This window comes from Cinclus cinclus, chromosome 9, assembly GCF_963662255.1.
Source record: "Cinclus cinclus chromosome 9, bCinCin1.1, whole genome shotgun sequence".
Taxonomy (NCBI): Eukaryota; Metazoa; Chordata; class Aves; order Passeriformes; family Cinclidae; genus Cinclus; species Cinclus cinclus.
The window spans coordinates 5,153,334-5,176,049 of record NC_085054.1 but is presented as its reverse complement, the minus strand read 5'-3'; the positions used below and the strand labels follow the sequence as shown (position 1 = coordinate 5,176,049).

The 22,716-nt window shown below is 36.5% G+C and overlaps 1 protein-coding gene across 1 annotated transcript in view; it reads right to left on the bottom strand.

Moving 5' to 3' along the window:
- PDE1A (phosphodiesterase 1A) overlaps nt 1–22,716 on the bottom strand; it is a 146,548-nt gene that overhangs the window by 48,338 nt on the left and 75,494 nt on the right. The window contains 1 exon segment of the mRNA XM_062498737.1: nt 3,161–3,274. Within this exon segment, the coding sequence (XP_062354721.1) occupies nt 3,161–3,274 (114 nt within the window).

Here is a 22,716-nt window from a genome sequence, read left to right as displayed (position 1 = left end):
AAACACAGGAGCAGACAAAAGGAAAGTCAGAGGACCTGAAAAAACCATTTCATCCTCTGCTAAATGGTGTGAATTCTACAGCTATTTGCAGCTGGTTGTTGCACTTTAAATAAAGATTCAATATGCCATCAACACACATTTGAATGTCCTTCTATGTGCACACGCAACTTTATAATATGATGCGGGCTTTTCAAGAAACTCAAATGAAGTAATGGTACATGGGGGAATAAAACAGGTGTCTTCTACTGGAAGAAATTGGAACTGCTCACTAAAAAAATCCTCAGGCTTATAAAGAGAAAAGTGATGTTGCCAGCATAATGCCAGAGATTTCATTTTAAGTAGTACAAATGGTTTCCTGGAGCTATGGACCAGACGAGATCCTTCCTTGATCCTTGACTACATTATTGATCACATTCTGTGAGATATGTCATACTTAGATCTCTTTATTGACCTTAGTTTTGACTTTTCTTTTTGCTTTTTCCTTCTCTGTGCTTGTGAAGAATTGCAGAAAGACCTTCTGGTGACTGGTGACTAGGTGAGGAACTGCAGTCAGGAGCATTTTATCAGACTATTTCAAAGAATACATATAACAGAAAGATGAGTTAAGAGGATTCAAGTGACAAACTCTCTGTTTATTGCTATTTCTAATCTGTAGAGATTGCTATTCCTGTCTAGAGAGATATGTAGAAGACCTTTCCTTCAGCTAATATTGAGATCTGTCATCCAGAAAAGTGGGGAAGAAGAGAACACCACAAACAGGATTCAATCTTAGATTTTTGGTTGAAGCTCAATTCTTCCTCTGCTTGGATACTTTAGCAACTGGTCAGTAAATTCATCAGGACAAAATCCAGGGATCAATACTGGTCTTAAAACAGAAATGGATATTTTCACATGAGTTGCAGACACTGACTGAACAGCAATTCATTTGTAAGAAACTTACTGAAGTTATTTGAACTTTGTGATGTATAAAATGGCATGTTCAGGCTCAGCAGGAACAGGCCCTTTTGCTTATGATCTAAACTATTATTTCTAATCTGCTAATGAGTGCAATTAACTCCAGACTCCCACAGAAGCAGATCTGTGCAAGACAAAGAACCTGTATTCTTTGGTGGGAACAAGGACAAATGCAACCACACAAGCTAGCTCAGCCTCCATTTGACTCAGTGCTACACTGCTTTGTTCCTTAAGGATTGGCTTCCCAGGAACCCAAGAGACCTTCTTTGTGTGCTTATATTTTTAAGTGTAGATTTAGATTACAGAATAATGGCCGTGCTGTTTGAAACATAATTATCTTTGCAGCTTGCCATGGAAAAGGCTCTACTATGAAAGCACCTGTGGCAACTACAGTGTTTCCCAGCCTGACAATAAATTTACAATTTACAATTGTTAGTAAATTTAAATTTTTTTCAGATTACCGTTTACAGTTGTTTTTAATGGGGATGTGTCAAAATTTAAAATAGAACCATACTTCATGTCCAACTACGATGTGGAGGGCCAGTCTACTTTTCTAGGATAAAATGAACAGGGACCACCAGCTTAAAAAAACTCATCATACTGATTCTGAATTTCATGAAGACTCCATTAGTCCAAGGAAGAGAAATTAAAACCAAAATCAAGTGCTGTAAACCAAAAGGGACAATATGGAAGCACAACAGTGAAGTACAAACCACTAAAGTTAAAAGAACAAAAGTAGAAAAATAGGTTTCATTGTAGCCTCACTCTTAACCATTAATTATAGCAGAATTTGATTTATATATATATCTAGATATACTTCATAAATACAGATATAGGTACAGAAAGATATATATAAAATGTATGCTTAATGCATGTCTATAAAAGGAATGCTACCAAAATTTGCTAGGTCCACAAACTCTAAGGTTTCTTTGGTGAACACAAGTGTTCAATAAATAAGAGCAAAACAAAATAACCTCTCTCAAGTATATTCTGACTTAGTACAGTGAAAAGTCAGAATATTCTGTAAAATACTGGATGCAATAAATAAATATGATTAAACATCATTGTGCAATGAGCTCCAGAAGAGAAAAAATTTACTGATACACAAGCAGAATTTTTGAAAACTGTCACCATTAGGAGGTCATAGTGGCCCTAGGATGAAGAAAATAACCAGAGGACTAGGAAAATCTTGCAAATCACTATAAAATTACATAAGTTTGTTTTCTTTTGGGTAGTTTAATGATCTTATGATCATAAGTTCTATGAGGGCAATTAGCTTATTTAAAGATTTGCTTAAAGCAAAAACAATGCACCTGCTGCTGCCAGAGCCTATGTATTTTCAGTGGTAGCTGTTCTGTCTGTGCATGAAATGCCTGCTATTTGTCTTGATATTCCCACACAGAGCCAGAAAAACTGTATTCCTCATTGCAGCAGTACCATTCATTTCCACAGAAGCTGCCTGTTTAGAAACTAAGTAAATCTCAATTTATTTTTCTGGTCCTGGCACTACGGCTCAGAAAGAGCTATTAATACTACAGCCATTTAATCCCAGTGTTTGGGAAGTGTATGGAGGAATAACCAGTGGTTATTCAGGACTTCAAGCACTGTATCAGCTACATAGATTGGCAAGGGGAGGGCACACACCACACAGTGTTAGGTCCATGAAATAATTCTTAAATGTAGAACTGAGACATACACAGCACACTCCAGCAGTACCAAGGAAGTTTTGGCAAGACCATTCTGCTTAGGAAAAAACTTAGAAAGGGCAGCGTGCAGAAAGAAAACATCAAGCTAGCTAATTCCAATACAGTCCATATCTTAAAACTCTTTCAAGAAGACAGATACTTAGAACTTCTATTTTAATTAGAATTAACCCACATGATTGCCACTAATACTGCCAACAATAAACAGAAACTAAGCATCGAACATTATAAAATAAATCATAGCTTTTCATTCATTTGTGTATTTACCGACCAGCTATTCTGACTCATTTCTGTGAGCATTTCTTTCCAGACAACAGTTACATCTGACCTTTGGAATCTTACTTGCTTTAACCTTGTCACTAAAAGACCCTCGAGCCACTTTCGCTTCTTCTGCCGTGCACAGACCCTCAGCCCATGTCAGTGAAAACTGCATGCAGAGACCAAGTTTCTAAAATACAATTTACAACATTCTTTCCATTTTTTTTTCCCCGCTTCAGACTTACCTGGTTTCATCAATATAAACTGCCTCCAGCACAGATGCCGCATATTCAATATTCTTTTTTAAATCCACCACATTAATGTCACCCTTCTCCAGCTGCTTTACCAAGCATCTTAATCTGTGAAAAAAAAAGAAGAAGAAAAAAAGGAAAAAAAAACCCACATCAGTGTGATATTTCTATCAAATTTAGAGACTTCATTTTCTTATTAAAACCCCTGAACCAACACAACAATGTAGAGGCAAGGACCATCACTCCATCTCCTGTCTTAAGAAAATCCAGCTTTAGAATGCACTTAACAGTGATTGGTTTTATGTTTTTGTAGCTTGCTAAATTTGTAAGGTGTACTAAAAAATGGTTTATACATTCCAGAAAGTCAGAGAGGACATTTTAACTATCATCAGAACAATTTCCTATTAATTTGTGGCATTACTATTATGCCTAAGTCTCTAACTAAATAAATAAATAAATAACCAAAACATATCACCAACCTTTGTGTGTTGTCTTACTATAATTTTTCATGCTTAGGTGGTTAATTATACTTCTTTTAATAACCATGGTATACTGATTTTGCTTCACTTAAATGTCTTTAATTTTTATTTAGGCATCCACTATGTTTTTGCTGCAGAATTTTTATTCTTATTAGGGTGAGCTAATATGGAAGTCTGTTGTGTTTGTACTTATACTAAATTCATCATTATACCAGAGGAAAGACAGTGCCTATGGCAATAGAAAAATCCAAATATTCCCAAGTGTGCTTTAAACTTTTAGTTTTGAGAACTTTGTTTTACAATACAAACTTGGATACACCCAAAGGGGATTTTGTAATGCATCAGCTCATGTCTCTGCAGCAATACACTTCCACAGATAAACTCCCTGAATACTAGATTTTTCCTAAACTCTGCTGACAAGAACACTTCTGACACTGCTCAATTTAACCATACAGAGTAGATAAAGCACTGGAGTGAAATGAAAACCTTATCAGTAACAGTGCAGAGCTGTGACTAAATGGATGCTTAAAGTCTAGGTATTTTCCTTCTTTCTGTGCTCTGAGTAGAAATAATCCACAGTTTTATATCATGTAAGATAAAGATTTATGTTATTAAGGATATACCATTATTGTTACATAACTTTCATTAAATTATCTTTTTTATGTGTAGGAAAAAAATGTGAAACAAGCATTTAGATAAAAAGTGCAATGAAATTGATTCAACATTAAGATGACTACTTTCAGAAAAAGATCATATTTATGACATGAATGAGCATACACAAAATATGCAAAAGTTACATGAACTGGAGACTGGGGGGAGACCTCACTGCAGTCACAATTTCCTCATGAGGAGAAGAGGAGGGGCAGGCACTGATCTCTGCCCTGTGCTGGCAGTGACAGGATCCAAGGGAATGGCCTGAAGTTGTGCCAGGGGAGGTTTAGGTTGGATGTTAGAAATGCATCCTTAAACCAGAGTGTTTGGGTGCTGGAACAGGCTGCCCAGAGAAATAGTCCCAGCACCAAGAATGACAGAGGTCAAGAAGTGTTTGGACAGCACTCTCAGGCACAGGCTGTGACTCCTGGGAATGTCCTGTGCTGGGCCAGCAGTTGGGCTCAAAAACCCTTGTGTGTCACTTCCAACTCAGTTTACCCTGTGATTCTGTGATTATAATATATCTCATACGTGTATATACTATATATTATTTTCATTGGGTGCATACAATATTTTATTGGACCTAAATAAAATATATCAATAACAAAACAAAAGTGATATTTTAAAAAAATTCATAAACTTAGAAAGTTTATCGTATAACCATTATCATGTTCTATCATAAAACCACTTCCATGTTTTTCTAAATATTTCTTTGGCCTAAGTACAATTATGTTCAAGTGTGCAAGGATAATTTTAGCAAACGGGGTTTTAAGACCAACCTCCTCAGTTCTCTAAAGACTTAATTCAATTCAAATTAGCCTAGCACATGCGACAAATAAGACTCTTAGCAACCATATTTACTTGGTATTTTACACAGTGCATTGCATATCAATAGAATGCAAAATGTAGCGTTAGAAAATTTTCTCAGAGGAATGAAGTAGGCAGATGAAATACTCTGGGAGCTCATCTCCTCCACAGAAACAACCATATGCATGGGAAACATTTCCAGTACATAACTTCTTCCATTTCAGGGGTACCTGTAGACTGAAGAAGGTTATTCATAGACATCTCCCAGAACCCAACACACAGATCTCCTGGTGTGTGTGTGTGTGTGTGTGTGTGTGTGTGTGTGTGTGCTCCTCAGCACTGCACACAAGCACACACACACACACACACACACACACAGCCCCTCCTAAGCACCCACGCCAAAACTTGTTTTCAAATGTACAAAAAAATATACAAAAATAAATGTGCAATACTGCAGAGCAGGGGGCCAGGCTCTGGTAGTACAATATCACTTAAAACAGCTTCCAATCCTACCATTTCCAGTGGTGCCACATTATCTGAGGCGTGACAGGTATTTGTCTCTATATCTGATGACAAGTATTTGGAATAATTTTTATGCTTGTAGGTGGAAATGAGTCCCTAGGGGAGCCTTTAAGCCACAATGATCTTGCAATATCTCACTGCATAGGTTACAGTCAACAAATGTAACTGGCCCTGTGGGTATAGTTCATATTCTAGGAGAAATGGAGAGCATAGTAACAGACTGGATGATTTGGAAACACTGCTCAGGCAAATTTAAAGTGATTCTGAAGATACTGCAGACTCACAGGAAGGCACAGGTGAACTTATCTCATGCATCACTCTTTGTGAAGATGTCCTCAGGAGTCCTTAGCAGACCCAGTGCAGATCTATCATAGAACCAAGGGATAATTTGGTTGGAAGGGACCATCACCTGGTAAAAGCTCCTGCTGAAGACAGGGCTAACCTCAAAGATAGGTATAACTTCAAAGTTAGATAAAACTGCTCACAGGTATTTCTGCTCAAGCTTTGAATGCACGGAGATTTCAAATCCTCTTGTAAAAAAAAAACCAGTTTAAATGGCCAAGCAGCCTCACGGTGCATCATGCCTTCATGATATCTAACTGGAATGTTTTTTGTGGCTAACCTGCGTGCCCAAACTTTGCTGTGCTGTTCCAAGAAGAAAACTCTCTGTCTGTGGTACAACTTCCCACTGAAAAGCTGGACACAGCAATAAAATCCTTCCATTTTGTCACTTATCAGATGCTTGTCATGTGACACTAATGAAGTCTACCCCAAAAATTAGAAAAAATGGACTTCCAACACAGCAAAAATAAGTGGGTTATGGCAGAGTACGAATGGTCTGAACATAATCAACATCTTCTGCATTAAAGTGAATAGCCACAGAGCTTAGGAGCTGACATTTCAGTAATGAAACAAGTAATTTAGCAAAGAATAAACATCAATTTTTAAGACTAAGCAACAAGTGCTAGCACACCCATAGCCCACCATTCCACAAGACAAAGAAATTTGTGAAAAGAGCAAGGAAATGCATTTTAAAAATATTTATTTCTCCAGCTGTATTGGGAGGATTTCTATTTGTTTGCTTTCTTTTAATTGGGATAAACTGAAAACGAACTTCAGAAATACTATTTGAAAACCTGAGGTGTTACTTAAAGTTGGAAGCAATTGTATTACCCAGCCTGTGAACTGTGCTACTAAGAAATAATAGACAGAAGAAAGAAAAAAAATAGGAGGAGCTATTTTGTGAAAGAGGAAAAAGGACAACTTGAACCGGTTAAAGATGCAAAGAATATCGCACGCAGAACTAATGTGATCCAAAACATGAAAAAGAAATTTTTCATCTCAGGACACCTGAAAACTGCATTATAAAACTAGCAGCCCCAGGTTGTAAGGAAGAAAGAGACATCTGCAATTAATAAAGGGAGTGGGTGGAGAATCATCTTCTGTCATCTTGGGTAAACATCACTAACAGTGCTGTGTGATTAAACGCTTTTATGGACAATCCAAATGCACCCTGCTCCCATCTCTCTCCAGTAATATGGCTGTGATGTTACTGGGGCTCACGTTTCCCCAGTCCTCACCTCTCTGTGCAGCTGATGCCCCTGTCCAGCTGTGGGCAAAATCCCTTGAGGCCCACCCAGCAACAGAGGAAAATCAGAGGAAACAAGGATTTTACTGGGAGACGAAGAAGCGTTTCTTGATTAACAATATCAAAATCACAACTCACTTGTTTCTAACTTCCCCCTTAAATTCTCCCATGTTTGAACTACAGTTTTGTTAAATCTACTATAGCTTTCTGGAGTTATACCAAATCAATTGAGGACAGTTTTTTTGATCTTATGATATTTCAAAAAGCTTCCTATGACAGTTACTACAAAAAGGAAGAAGAAGAAAAAATTTTAAAAGTAAGGAATCGGTGATCAGATATGACTTTCTGCAATGTCCTCATGAGGAAGTCTTCTTTTCTATGGAACCAAGGAAAGTCCAAAGAGAGAAGTATATTTGGAGATACAGAATAACTAAATACAGGCTGAAGTGCTAACAGAAAGGTGTAGGGGTGGCATGACTTCAGAAGGGAGATTTTAAAGTATAGAGGCAGACAAGTGGGACAATTTCAATTTCAATTTCAGATTACATTTTATAAAACTGACACTTCTGTTTCCAAGGTATAATAAATTATTAGTAATCGCTGGGAATAAATCAATGTTAAAGGCTGAGCTTAAGAGTCCTTAAGAACCAGAAGAGGAAAATTCAGGCTGAAGTTAACTTCTGAACCTGAGAAAAAGACCCTCAGCCTGCCTTCCCTAAACTGCCTCTATTTGCCACATAATTCTCCCCACCACTGAGCATTGCAGAGAAACAGCTTTCTAACCTAAACATCTGGACTCCAGTTAAAACTGTTTTGGAAACTTTGGAAAAAAAAAAAAAAGCTGGCTTTTGCAGCAGATCCTATTAAAGGGGAAGTGAAATAAACTGTAAAAAGTAAACTGGAAACTAGCCTTGCTTCCTACTATATTTTGAAATTAGTGAAAGTCACCGTTGAAAATGGGCAATGAACACATAGGTGATTCTTTGAAAATAATAAACACATGTTATTGTCAATTAAAGAGAAATAATTATTGATATTAATATTCACAGTGCCGCTAAAAAAAATTATCTGTATTGGTTAGGTCAACTCCAAGTTGTAAATCATTATCATTCCATGAACTAATTGAGAAAAGCCTAGCTGTGACAATTGTGACAATGTGTGAAAAAGTTTAAGGACAGAAAAAAGATAATTTTTTCTGTAAACAAATATTTCATCTTCTGTTTGCGCTATTTGATATTGAAGAATAAAATTAAGTGAATTATTGTAAACTTTATTATAAAAGTGATTTGACTGTCAAAATGAACATCACAAAGCAAAAATGGGTTGATATGTAATGCAGAATTAAAATTAATGAGGAGGAGAATAACAATATCATGGTAACATGGATAGTTAGTTTAAACACCACTAGTTTTTCAAAACTTTGGAGAAGGGGGACATTCTTCTCTGAAACTATCTGTAATTAAAACCACAAACCAGCTTTGTTACCTGTAGTGAATCTTGTAATAATCAGTTGAATAATTTTCACCTGTAGAAAGCATCACTCACTCAGGAGTCCCTCAGCTTTCCATGGGAGAAGTTACATCCTCACTCAAACATGAATGCTTTTGAAAAGGGTCAATATCCAACAATTTCAAACTATGAACAACGAGTAGTTCACCTAATCTATTAAAACCATCCCCATCCCACAGTCCAAGTTGCTCTAGATACCTCTTTGAGATTCAAGAAAGTATTTGATTAAGGAGGAATCCAAAATGGAAACAGCAAAACCACATCTTGAAAAGTCACAACAAATTCAAAATATCACTATTTCACTTGAATTCTAAAATTCCTTTTACGAATTGCCCAAATTCCAATTATTTTTATGTGAATTGGTGTAACTGGAATTTTACACATTTCTATTAAGAACACACATGTATAAAATAAATCTTGGCATAAATACACCATTCCTTCCAATAAATTCAAATAGATGACAGATGCTGAGGAAATATACACAGCATGGTAGCAAAGATTCAGGAGGGATCCCTTTGGATTGCCACTCCTGTTTCCCTGCCCCTACCTGCAGTTACAAAGTGGCCAATTACCACAAATTCATCCTTTACTAACCTTTACTGCAAGGTATTGTACATTATGCCAGGGAAAAACAAGCTGATATGGGAATGTTTTGCCCAGCAAGGCAAGGCCAGCATATCAATAAGGAGCAAGGGTTAGAACTGGCAGCTCTTGATGCAGAACCTAAAGTGTGTTTCACTTCTTTGAAATCATAAAAAAATGCAGTTCCAAATTTCTTCTAATTAGAGGGGCTCTCAATAAACCCTTATGCGGAGAAATACAAGAAAGATACAACAAGTTTTCAGTGCTGCAAACATGTTTTAGGAACTTATTTCTCAGTCACTGCTGTGCCTGAGCATATGCACAGGAAGCCTTGTGGTTGCTAAGGGTTTCATGAATCACATGGATTTCGTGATTATTTTAAGCATTGAAGTGATACACGCTAATCTGTAATTGTGATTCAGTCATTAGAAAATAAATATTGACCGTGCTGGTAATTCAGACATTTTGATATACCAAAACTTCAACCCCATATTGAAGAATTGAAATAGAAGTTTTGCAGTTATGTAGCAACACCGAATTTTACATTTTCTTTATGACAATACTCTGCTTTTTTCATGGTGATATAATTGCCTTGGTTGTTCAAACATTATTTTTATGCAAGATGAAATGTTCCTTCAGACAGGCATTCTCTGTTAGGCTTCAATTCATTTTACATTATCCCATAAATTTAATATTTACCACTATAATACGACACAAATACTACCCTTTACATCCCACTTAGTAACAGGTTAAAGAAGTGTGTTTAAAAAATTTAGTCAGAATTCCCACATTTGCTTTAGCACCCAGCTGAAATCACAGGCAACCATGAAGTTTTGCAGGGTTTCCACCTGAAACCATAAACCAATTCAAGGTCTCAAAAGCATTTTTTAATTTTTGCATCATTCTCAACAAACCTAATAAAACAAATTTCACGTGCCTGAGAAGCCACAGTGCCTTGACCTCAGTGATACTAATGTTCTGCTGTTTCCAGCACTGTAACTTTTCACCATCCTTCATCATCTTCTCCAGCCACACTGGAGAGACACCCCAGAGGAGGAGGCTCATCTGGGATCATGTTATTGCTGCTCTTCCCTGTTGTCTCTCATGCCTCCCCAAGTTACTCATGTTTTCCAAAACTCACTTTCACCATTAGATTTAATATATGTCATGATCACGAATTCTCACACATTCGAATTTCTCTGACTTTCCTTTGTGCACACCCAAGCTACAGAATGAACTTAGCCAAGCTTTAAGTGTCTTTCAAACTCTTATCTCACTTCTGCTAAAGAACCATCATTAATACTTATTTGGTTCTGCTGTTCAATTTCTTTCTGGGTTGAAGCTTATTAAAAAAATCTTCAAATTTCAAATTCCTAAGTATGTACAAATATTTGGCCATTTTTTTTGTCTTCTGATAGATCCAACAAGCCATCAACAGGTCTCCTTACCCTAAACACTGCAACTCTTTCTATTGTCTCAATGTCTATTGCCATTTTTTGACATTCCCATTTCACAATCAATCCATGAAATCAAAGACAATAAAAACATAGAGGAGTGATTTGGAAATTGAAAAATATTCTTCTAATGGCTTTTGCTGAATATTTATTTTTGTCTAAGGATTGAAATTTAATCCACAAGGTTTTCCTGAATTTTCTATACATTATATAGAGTCCTAGCCAAAGCTATTTCATCTTGAAGTTGCCAAATACTACGAGATGTCTCAAAGCCTTCAACATGTACTTGCTGAATTCACTATCAACAAGCTGGGAAATCAAATGTAAACTCATCATCTATCAAAATTAGTGCTTGAAGACGATGGCTGACCTTTGGTATGTTTAACTTGTTGGATCCAACATGATAAGCATGCAGAGAAGGCACAAAGTGCTTTAAAAAGCTTTATTTTTCCTGCAGACAGCAGCTTTGAGCACAGTGATCAAAGCTGTTAAAAGGCAGATTATTTCCTTCAGTCCACGGGACCAGAAAATGTGGGTTGATAAATGTTGATACTTGTCCTTTGACAAGGGCATGCAAAGAGACAAAAAATCCTTTCAGAAATACTGACAACAAGCTATAACATAAAAAACCAACTGAAGTTCTTCGATTTAAAACTGCATTAACCAGAACTGGTAACTTTGTACTGAAAATATTTTCTGGGCTAATGCACAGAAAACATATTGCTGTCGTTGCTTTTGAAAGCCTTTTTGGTGTAATTTCTGTAGCCATTAAGGAGACAAGATTGGTAAGTGTTCAGCACTGGAATAATGTCATTGCCCAATAATCAAAGAATCTTCAACTATGACAGCACAAGTGTCCTTCCCTCTACTTGATGAAATCACATATGAGCAAATAATACAGGAAAATTAAAATAATGACAGTTTGTTCTATGATTTCTATGTGGATTCAAACTACAGTAAATACTATATAATCTGTATATAATTAGCATTTTCATGAGACAGAAATTAGAACAGGGACAGAATTTCCTTGCTACAAACCACAGGTCAACTTTTATAAATGTGGCTAAGCCCTAACAGATAGTACTTCTGGTAACTCTTAAATTTTTTGCTTAATAGTTACAGATTTTTTGAGACATCAAAAACGTGCAACTGTAGAATCTGTATCCTGGTAAATAATCTGGGGACTCTGTGCCTATTTGATCCAAGCTCTCACTTTTCAGTGGATTTGGAAGTCCTTCTTTCCCACTTACAATTAAACTTAAATACTTGAAGCACTAAAATATAGAAGTTTTACTTTTAATATATAATCACACCTTCCAGATGGGATGACAGAGCCAATTTATCTTGGATTTTATTTTTAATTTGTATCATGGGCTCTGAGAAACAAAGTACAGACCTGCATTTTTGGGACAAAATTTTGAAATGTAAAAATCCCAAATATTTGCATTATGAACTATTACAGACTATTGAATAAAATAATTTAAGAGTTATCTTAGTCTGCCTAAAGTGTTGTAGAAAAAATACCACCACCTTAATTGAGATGTCTTTTCTACTGAATAATTAACAGCTTCAACAGACCCATTTTCACTAAGAGAATTTTTCATTCAAAAGACAGAGCAAGACATAAATCCTTTAGCATAACAGCTGTAGTAATTACAGTACAATTTTGCTGTAAAATCATTACCATCTCAGTGGTTCTGAAGAAAGAATAAAGTACATGTAATGTATATGGCAACGTAAAAATATGAATAGGGTTTTATTTAAAACCAAAATACTGCAATTAAAATGTAGGAAAAAAGTAGGAGTTGCTAGAATTCAGTACTCTGTGTTATGTATGAAACTAACTTCTGGCATTTGGAATTGTTAAAAATAAATGTTCTGTTGAAGAATTGCCAAATAAAGTACTTCAAAGCAGGCCTTGGTAATGAGAAGTAGAACATCAGATTAGCTTGAACACTTGAGAGCTATATAAATGTTTAAAAGAGGAAAGAATCAAGCGGGTGAACCTTTTCCCATTCTTTAAGTATGGTCATAAATAGGATGAAATGTAACATGGCCATTCTTATTTACACGAGACCCTGATTTAGGATTTGTGTATGGGAAACTAAATTTGAATTAGGGTGGGATAGGAAACTGAAATTCACTGTCCTTGAATATCTCCATCTTTGAATATTTCAGGATTCAGTTGCCTTAATCAGATAAAAGACCCTAGACCTCATCAGAGAAAAAAAAAAAATCGAGAAAAGTAATTCCTGAACAATTATCATATTAAATCCATTATCAAGCAGGTAGTATATATGCTCTATATGCATCCTGGGTTTTTTCTGTTGTTGTTCTGGAAACCATTGAGACAGAAGTGTAGCAAACCAAATGAAATACCATCTGTAGCCAACGCTGGCATGCAGCTGCCATTTCCCTCAGCCTGCAGAGTGCCAGGCACTTCAATATTAAGGGTTCAGGCTTGTAGGCCTGGAAGGTAAATTGGGTTAGAGGCCATTCCCTAGGTCTTGCAGGGGTTTTTTTTGCCTTAAATCACACAAAAGATAAGATTTTGTCCTCCAAGGCTCTAATCTAGAGGACGTGAAGAAGGGACAAGCAGCTACGTTTACCAGAACTACCTCTGTTTTCCACACTGTGCTCAGGACTTTGATGAGATTGTGTTCTTACACACCCCAAAAAGCACTTCAACTCTTCTGCTTCAGTAATGTGCTAACCTCACCTGCTAATCACACTGTCTTCCCTGCTATGAAAACATGCTATTAAACCAACCTATTGAATAAAAAGGGACTATATTTTCATAGTTTCCAATTTGTGGATGTTCCAGGCTAAAAATAGAGCATCCCTCAGAAGGTATAGTCCAGAATCTATCAGCAAAAGTGTCACTAAAGTCCCTGTCCCATACACTTTACACATATTATAATCAGACTAAATTGCAAATTTACAACCTAGTTCTCAAACTGATCGTGACAATATCCATAGAATATTCATGATCAGAATAACATGGTCTATCTTAGTTGCTAAATGATACACAGCTCCATTATTCTCTAAAAGAAGTCCAAAACCTAAAATTAACCACTAATACATCCAGCTATGTTTAATTTCTTGTGAAATGGCTTGAAAACATTCTGTTTACCAGAAAGAGCTTTCAGCTGGAAAATTACTGGGCTTCTAGCAAGAATTTGTTTATAGGAAAATTTCAAATCCACCTTGTAACGATGTAAGGCTCTATCCCTAATGTCTGTCTCTTTTGAGGATGCAGAAATTAAATTGTGACTTCTTCAAAGTGATGACAATACAACATCCCTGAATGTTCTTTTCCAGGAATGTGAAATCTAACCTGAAAGGTTTAACTTGCTTACAGTCATGACTAACGTAATTCCTAAATTCTGCTTCATCTTTCATAGCTCTACTGAATGAATCACTATACTTCAGCTTCTCTAAAAAACAGTGCCATTCCTTTCAAGTTAAGAACCTGGTTATATTTGAATTTTAAAATAGAAAACTAGTCAGTTCTTGACTCAATATTATAATGTTTGTTTATACACTTACTGAGGAAGAAGCCTGTGTGTATAAAAGCAAAATAGGTAATAAAACAGTTCTTAGAAAGTGCAACTACATACTATGATTTGCCTGTCATATTCTCAAACAATACATTGTTTTATTTTCCATTATTTTTCAGATCCTTTACTGCAGCGTGTTTTTTATTGGAATTCTCAGTTTTGAAACAAAGTTTTTTCACTTTAATCTAAAATACTGTTACTCACAGAAGTAAGTCTCCTCCTTCAAGGAGAATAGGCCAGTTTTAATACAGCAGCAAACAGTCCAGACACTGATCACAAGGGAGTGCTTGAAGACCATAGAGAAATAATGCAGCAGTCTATAGCAGGTAAATTTCCTAAAATTAATGCAAATAAGAAAGTGCCTTATTCAGAGGTCTACTACCAATACCTCGCTTTCACCCGCAGATATCCACATGGTGGCATGGATATGCAGTGCAGGATGTTCTTGAATGGATGATGGAAAAAAAGGAAGCTAAGTGCAATGCTAATGAACAGTTTGGTTCTGGTGAACGTGGGCTCCCATCCATGCCTTAGCCAAGCAAACCTCAAAAGGAAGAGCTCAGGGCTCGTGAGAGTGGTTACAGCCTCTCTGCAATTTCACTCAGGAGAGATAATATGAAAATGGCAATGGACCAGATGGATACCACCTCTTTGGTCAGCCACCATACTTTCCTAGGTCAGCAAATGACCGTGGGTGCTGTGGTTGTGCTCGTTTGGCTTGGACCTGCAGGGCAGAACCTGCCCATCCACTGTGCAGTGTCCAGAATATTCCCTGTATTTAACTTTATTAGCAAGTGAGCCTTCTAAGCCATTTTATGTATATCTCTGTTCATTATCTCTGTGGGGTTTGAGGGTTTTTTAATGTCATATTTCACAATTATTGATGACTGGGGATTCAGTTTTAAGCAACATTCATTTTTTGTGGACTCTGTGGTTTTTAAATGGATTTAAAGGTTCAAGGACGTGATTCTGAAAGATGTGTGAGAGATTTCAGTGTCAACAGTAATCAGGGATTTCCATCTTGTGCAATGATATGCACAAAGAAAGGGAAAAAAACCCAACCAACTTTTCTTACCATTGAGAGGATATACTTAAAAAATACAGAAAACAAAAGCGACAGTAAAACTCTCAAATAAAAATGGAATACATAGCTGAAAACTTTGCTCCAGCTTATTAGAAACTTTGTAAGACCAAACTTACTGGAAGTATTCCCATATAAAAACACATTGCACGTAAACTGAAGCAGAAAAAAGTGCACTCCCCATGGGGCATGGGATCAAGCAATGAAGAGATGTAAATCCATCTTCTTAAGTTCTAAGGCAGATGCAACTGTTGTTAAAATACGTGTTTGCTTCCTTTTTAGAAGAGCTGTGTTGAAATGCCTGACTAATTAACTGAGAGTATGCAAAAATCGCAGGTAAAACACCCCCTCTAAAACAAAAAAATCAAGGAACATGAAGGAAACGTGAACATGACAAAGTACAGACACTGGCATTTCATACAGTAACTACACTAGCAAAGATGTTGATGTATTTTTATGAAGAAACTTGCTCAAGGCCCAGAAACATTAAATTAAAGTGAGATATGCAGGAACAAAAAACAGTGACAAAAAAGCAGGCATATGAGCACCCAAAGAAAAACATGTGATTCACGGCATAACTGCTTGGAGATCAAAGGACTTCTAATATTTTGTATAATTTTTCTATTAATCTTCAGTTTTCTTTATCTTCGAGATTTGCTGTCTGACAAATGTGATCCTAACTCTGCATAGATCAGGCTATATCTTAAAATCCTGCTAACAATCTACTGGTGGATACATGTTAATGTATTTTACACGAAGAAGATATGTAAGTAAAAAACAGTAATAATTTTCCTCTGGTAGATCCTAGATCAGGTATTAAGGAAAGGTATTTGTATTATGGTGAATCGGATTTAATGTGAAGTTAATCCAGGGAGTAATTTAAAGTATGCTTTGCCATAAAATAATTGTTTTGTACTCTTAAGGTTTACATTCACTATGACTATTATTTTGAGGTCACATCACCGTACTTAGTTTAAATTTTACTCCAGAATAGTTAATCTCAAGCTCTTTTCTGGAATACCCTTAATAAAATTCAAATTGAAGGACCATTAAAAGCACACAAAACATCAGAGTAAAATATTCTTACAGTACAAAGAAATAAACCTCACCAAAATGACCTCAGAAATTACAGTAACTCTCAAAGAGGATTAATCAAAATAAAATTTAATTAATTTCTGCTCTTACTCAACCACAAGGACTCTGCTAGATTCTGATATATTGAAAAGAGATCTTGGCACCTCCACCAGAAACATGCTTACAGAAATGACATTAAAATTTACTAAACTTTCAAGACCTCATTTATGCTATCTAATTGTGTCTGACATGGATTTGAATTATTTTTGCAATGGGAGGGACCAATTAATTTCTTTCAGAGGCAGAATAACTTGACATGCAGACACATACTTGATTACACATTATGTGAGCCCCCAAATATGACAATATACAATTTAATCATGCAAATAATTCCTGTATGAGGTGGATTTCTGACTTTCACCCCAGTGATTTGTCTCCTCTGATTACAAAATCAGCCTGTTCTAATGTTTTTAGGCTAAAAATCCAGCCTGTGATTCTTTTCCATTAATTACATCAACCTCACAAGTCCAACTGCACTGTGCACCTACAGACGCTTTTTTTCAGAGGCCTGTGAAAGTTGCTGAGTTAAGAGATGAACATTTTTTTAAACAGCAATGATCATTGTTCCATTTCCCCCAAAGACGCATAAATACAAGTGCAGAGATTAAACCAACAAAACCTGTATCTTCTCATCTGCTTTGCCTTTCATCTTTCCATGCCTTCCCAGATGCCTCCAGCTCTGGTGAAGCACGGGCACTTCCCTGCTCTCTCCACATGCTCCTGCCAGGACTCATGGATGCCCACTCTTCATTTTCATGTTCCACTCATGCTCCTTAACCCCTTTGGCATTCCCTTTAACCCTTGGGGCAGGCCTGGGAAATACCAACTTTGCCCCTGTAGGCCTTCCTCACTCATATTCCTTGACACTTTGGCTCTAAACTGAGCCTGGCCTTTTCTATTTTCATTTCTTGGTGTCTGGCTGAGGTTTTTTCCTGCCATTCAGCTCCCTGCACTCACACACACAGTCATGCCAAAGTGGTCAACTGAAGAGTAACATCATTAAGAGGCCATTTTTGCTCACCTTGCCTTACACCCACAAAATATCTTACACACAGCTGTATAGCTCCCATAGTAAGGAATTTTATTAGTACACAGCTTCAGTTTCAGTTTATAAGTACTATTTTATATTTTTTTCCCTGCATTCATCCACAATATGAAAGAAATACCCTTGAAAGTATGTAGCAGTCAAGTCACTAGGCAGGGCCGCTTGCTACAGATCAGTCTTCTGAGTTCAGCTCCAACGATACAGATTTTTTTCAATATTTAATTGATAGAAAACAAGTAAATGTACAATCTCATGTGTATTCTGAGGCTGAAGGCACTGTTTCCCAGGTCCTCACCACTCAACAATATACTGCTGATGCTGAGAATGTTAGGCATCACAGGGCAGAATTTTAGCGGCATGAATCTCACAGAACACAGAGTTCAATTAGTTTGCATGAGACACGTGCTTTCTATCACATTTTAGTATAATGGCATGAAAAAACAAAATGAGTGTTTTCTAAGTGAAGAGTATCTGCATTTCTTTTTTTTTAATATTCAAAGTTTCAATACAAAGCCATTAACAACTTCAGTTACGAAGACAGGTAAGAGTAGTTTAGAAATTCATTAATATCTCATGCATTTGACAAAGATTCACAGATTAACAGTTCATGAAGGATATTTTACTGCTGTCACCAGTGACGCACAGTTCGTGCTTCAAATGCACTAAATTAATTTGCAGTGCTCTTCAGAAACATTTCAATCCTGAAAATACCTAAAGCAGCTGAGCCAAGAGAATGGAGTCAGTAAGGCAGGACTCTGGGACTTGCAAGACACAACAGTTCTCCCACGCACAGAGGAGGGATTTGTTATGCAAGTATTTCTCAAACAACACAAGTACCAAGCTGTCTCATGCTATATCCCCATCTACATAGCCAGACTGCTGGAACTTGTGACTTAGCACTAAACTTCATTGGGAAGAACCTTCCCTTCCCTTTCCTCACCCCAGTCTTGTAGCATACCAAGAACCAACTTGATCAGGATAGTTGGTTCCTGTTGATATGCTGGATTAGCCTCTCACAAGCTCCAAGTTCCAAATGTGGTATATGTTAGAATGATTTTGAAATCACGCGAAATATTCTTAGAGGAAAATATATGACCCTTAACAAAATAATTATTTGATATTGTAATCTTTTGATTAATGCAATGTTTAACTCCAACAGATATCTAATAGCAGAAGGTTTAAAAATATGTCTTAAACTACCTGGTTTAGGCATCTCATAAAGCAATCAAATTTTCCTTTCATTGGTGGTGGAATAAATGCTACCTTAAGCCTCACTGTGTTTTCCAGTAGCATCCCTTATAACAGTGTAAACTTAATACATGTTAGGCCTAAATATGCTTTGGAAATTACAACTACTTTTTTTTTTTTTTTAGATTTGCTCCAATGTCTTCCTGTGATAAATAAGGTTGGTTTTGAGTTGCCTTTCTGAATCTTGTCAGCACTTCCCAATCCCACACTTGTACAAGTGTGGCACTTTTCCAAAATATATTGTCTCATAAATCTTATTTAAACAGAAAAATCCTTAAACAGTATTTTGCAGACCTACATCAGTGAATGAACTTGGAAACTTTTCTGTTATAAATAGGATTATAGGAGATCCATGAAAGTCAGTTAAGAGGTTTTACAGACCTTTTAGACATTTTGAATTTTAAAAAGAAAATAAGATAAATATATCATGATAATCCTGTTCACGATGCTTACAGATTTTCTATTTATTAGGCCTGTCATTACATTTAACTTGCTGCTCATAATTATTAAAAAGATAAACACTACTGTAGAGTAGATTAATGGTGTTGTGTTTTCTCTAACAATAACAAAAATTCTCAGCAGCTACTCTACTGATGGATTACACAATATAATTATGTGATCTCTAAGAACATTTACAGCAGCCTCCTATAAAATCAGACTACTTTTATTTAGCTACTAGATTTTGCTAGCCTTCTAAAATTTATAATGAGAAGGTCTAATTTTGTACTAATTTTACACTGGTTCTCCTAAAGTTACCTGCTCCATTCCACATTCAGGTTTGACACAATTCTAGTATTTGACATTTATGTTTATAAATAAGGCTATAGATATTCATATAATTTAATACAGAAAACAAAACACACAAAAACTTGGCAGACTTTTCAATATATCCCTGGAAGAAAACAACAACAACAAAAAAAGCCATTTCCAAGTAGTATAGATCTCATTAAGTGGGCTATGAGTATGAATGTTTTTCTCAAACCAAATTTCTCTGAAAAGTGTACAGTATCAGAAAAGATTTTGGGTTTGAGTAATTGGCATTTCCTTATGAAAAGCAAGCCCGTATATTGCCAAAAAACTCTGATCAGTAGACCACAGATCAGGGGAAGCCTTTTGCAGTCACTGTTTTCTTCTGAATGTTCAGAGTGGTCCATGACAGAAGTGCTTTATGCCTTCAGCAGCTGATTCTCACATGCATCATTTGATAAGGACCATCTGATAAGGACTGTGCTGTTGCTCTACATCACTGAGTACACCAGACCTCTGCTTAGCTGATGCAATACAGATCAGCCAATTCCCAAATATCTGCTTTATCAGGAGAACTCTCAGCAGCCCAACAACAGTCCCCAGTCTGCTCCTAGTTCCCAGTCCTACTGATTTGATAATCTGAGCCCTCAGACCAGGACACCAGAATGGAATAAGAACCAGGATGTCCAGCTATGAAAACAAGCACATTAGTTCACGATTCTGTAGTTTCTTCATGCACATAATTAAGGCAAGTGACTCTTTTCACAGAGGAGCAGGTAGTAAAACACTGACAGAGAAGGAGGAACAGAAATCATATATGTAAAAGTTCACAGGGAAAATAAATGAACATATAAAGTTCCCACTGATGTTCTTTAAACAAAATTAAATTTCCTCTTACAGCTAAGCAATAATTATCAATATTATTTTAAACCACAGTGAACATGTTTTCAGCTCCAACAAAGGATGACAAAATCCATATTCTTTAAGCTCAGACCACCTCAAAAAAGAGCTATTTGCAGAAGAATATATATGCATTATAACTATAATACCTCAACTAGTTCCATTTCCAAGAGAAAAGAATAATTATCCCCTTCAAAATTTGATCTAGTGCTGCATTTGACTCTGTGGTGCCAACTATACTGGCCACAAAATTGCCATCTCGGGACAGATGTCTGGTGCTGGAAACTTTTGTCTTGTACAAAAGTACCTGATCTAAAGATCTACTCACCCCAACCAATTTGGATTTCTGCATTTTATACGTCCTTCACAGAAATACAATAAATATTAATTAGTATATTTAGCAAATATGGTTTCCATATTACCAACATATGTTTAAAAGTCAAATGTGTCAGAAAAGATAAAAGCTCTAGAGAACAGGACCATAATGTATCTACTATGTGGAAATTGTAAAGGTTCCTGAAGGAAGAATGTAGATTTTTGTTCCTGTTTTGTTCAGTCATCTTTGACAGAATGACAGAAAATTTCAGTTCTTTTTCTCCAGAGAGGCACACATCAATTGAAAATACCTATAAATATCAGTAAGACAGAAACACTGTGTTAAACTGCTTGAAGAATCATAACTGGCATGATGCCAAAAGGTCCCTTGAACTTTTAACCTGTCTATTGATACAGACAGCTGGCCATTGGTACCAATTGGAGCACTCAAAAATATGGAAATATCTGGGACAAAACCAAAACATCAAAAAATAATAAAAACCACTCACTGCCACAGTAAATTAAGAATATTCTCTTCCTGCCTTTTCTTTGAGATGTGCTTCTATGTATTACTGTGCAGGATGCACCTCCAAGGAACTGCCTATACCTGGTGTACTGGAGGAATTGGCTTCCTCCCATGACCCAACAAACACTGCCAGAATTTACTTTGTTGCCTGTGTGCTTTCTCAAGTGAGGTCAAAGGAAAGGAGCCAACCTACAGGGCAGCCCAGTCTGTTTTCAGGTTTGAGGTTTGGCACACATTTCATCTCTTGATATTATGTTAAACCAAAACCTTAAACGAGACTTGAAAAAGCATTAACAAAATGGATAATTAACTATTGATATGGAGGGGGAAAGCAGCACTCATAATAAAGCTATCACATACCTCAACTGCTACCAATACACATCTCAAGCCAGGAAATGCTTAAGGAGTAACAGAAATGTCCCTCTTATACTGATTTTGCTCTAAATCCTCAGCATCCAAAGTCATGCCAACAGTTCAGTGTGCAACCTTTGTATGTTCCAAAGCCATCTCACTGGGAATGCTCTAGCCTGGTTTTCTGTCTTGTTCTCTGAACTAGAAGTAAAAGCAGTGTAGGCACAGAACTAAGGAGAGGACTACAAACTGATTAAATGTACACAGAATACAATAAAAGAGACAGATTTTCCATTTCCAGCAGCCAAAAAAACAAATCAAACTCTTTAAAAAGCTGCTTAGGTCATCTGCAAAGATTTCTATATAGTAAAGGATTGAATTATGGTTTCCTGTTCTTCTATTTGTTGTCTTTGGTCACAACCCAGGTGCATGAAAAAGTTTTCAAAGTACTGTTTATCCCTGAAAAAAAGAAAATACTTGGGAGCTGCAAGCTGGCTAGCTCCTTTACAAGGAAGAAGAGGATTTGCTTAATGTAGTTCTGGCACACAAAACACAAATCTGGTCTCAGAAAGAGATGCTGTATAATCTAGTCTTTTGCTTCTTTCACAAATTGTATGCTGCCAGAATTGACAGAAGATTTTACAATCCCTGAAGTGCAAAGCCTTCTGTGCAAAAATATACATGCTCATGTTTAGTTATCAGCTTTAAAATTGTGTGGCTTTGTTTCTGTAATATTGTGAACAAGACAAATTTGGAATGGTCTGTCATTTATTAAAGTTCCTGTCAGGAAGAGTAGCTGCCTAGCCAGAGCACTCAGAGAGGGAGAGCTCAGTTCTGTACATTTTACCCACAGCAGTCAGCAATTACGTGTGCAAGCAGTCCCATTAGCAGCCAGAGGAAGACAATGTAATTACAGATTTGTACAGCTTGGCCTCTGAACAAAACAAAAACAAAACCAGGAGCTTAATCAGTCATTTTATCTATTAATCATACATCATGCCCAGAAACAGGAGGCTCAAATCAGTTCTCTAAGATGGGCATCTTGCTGCAG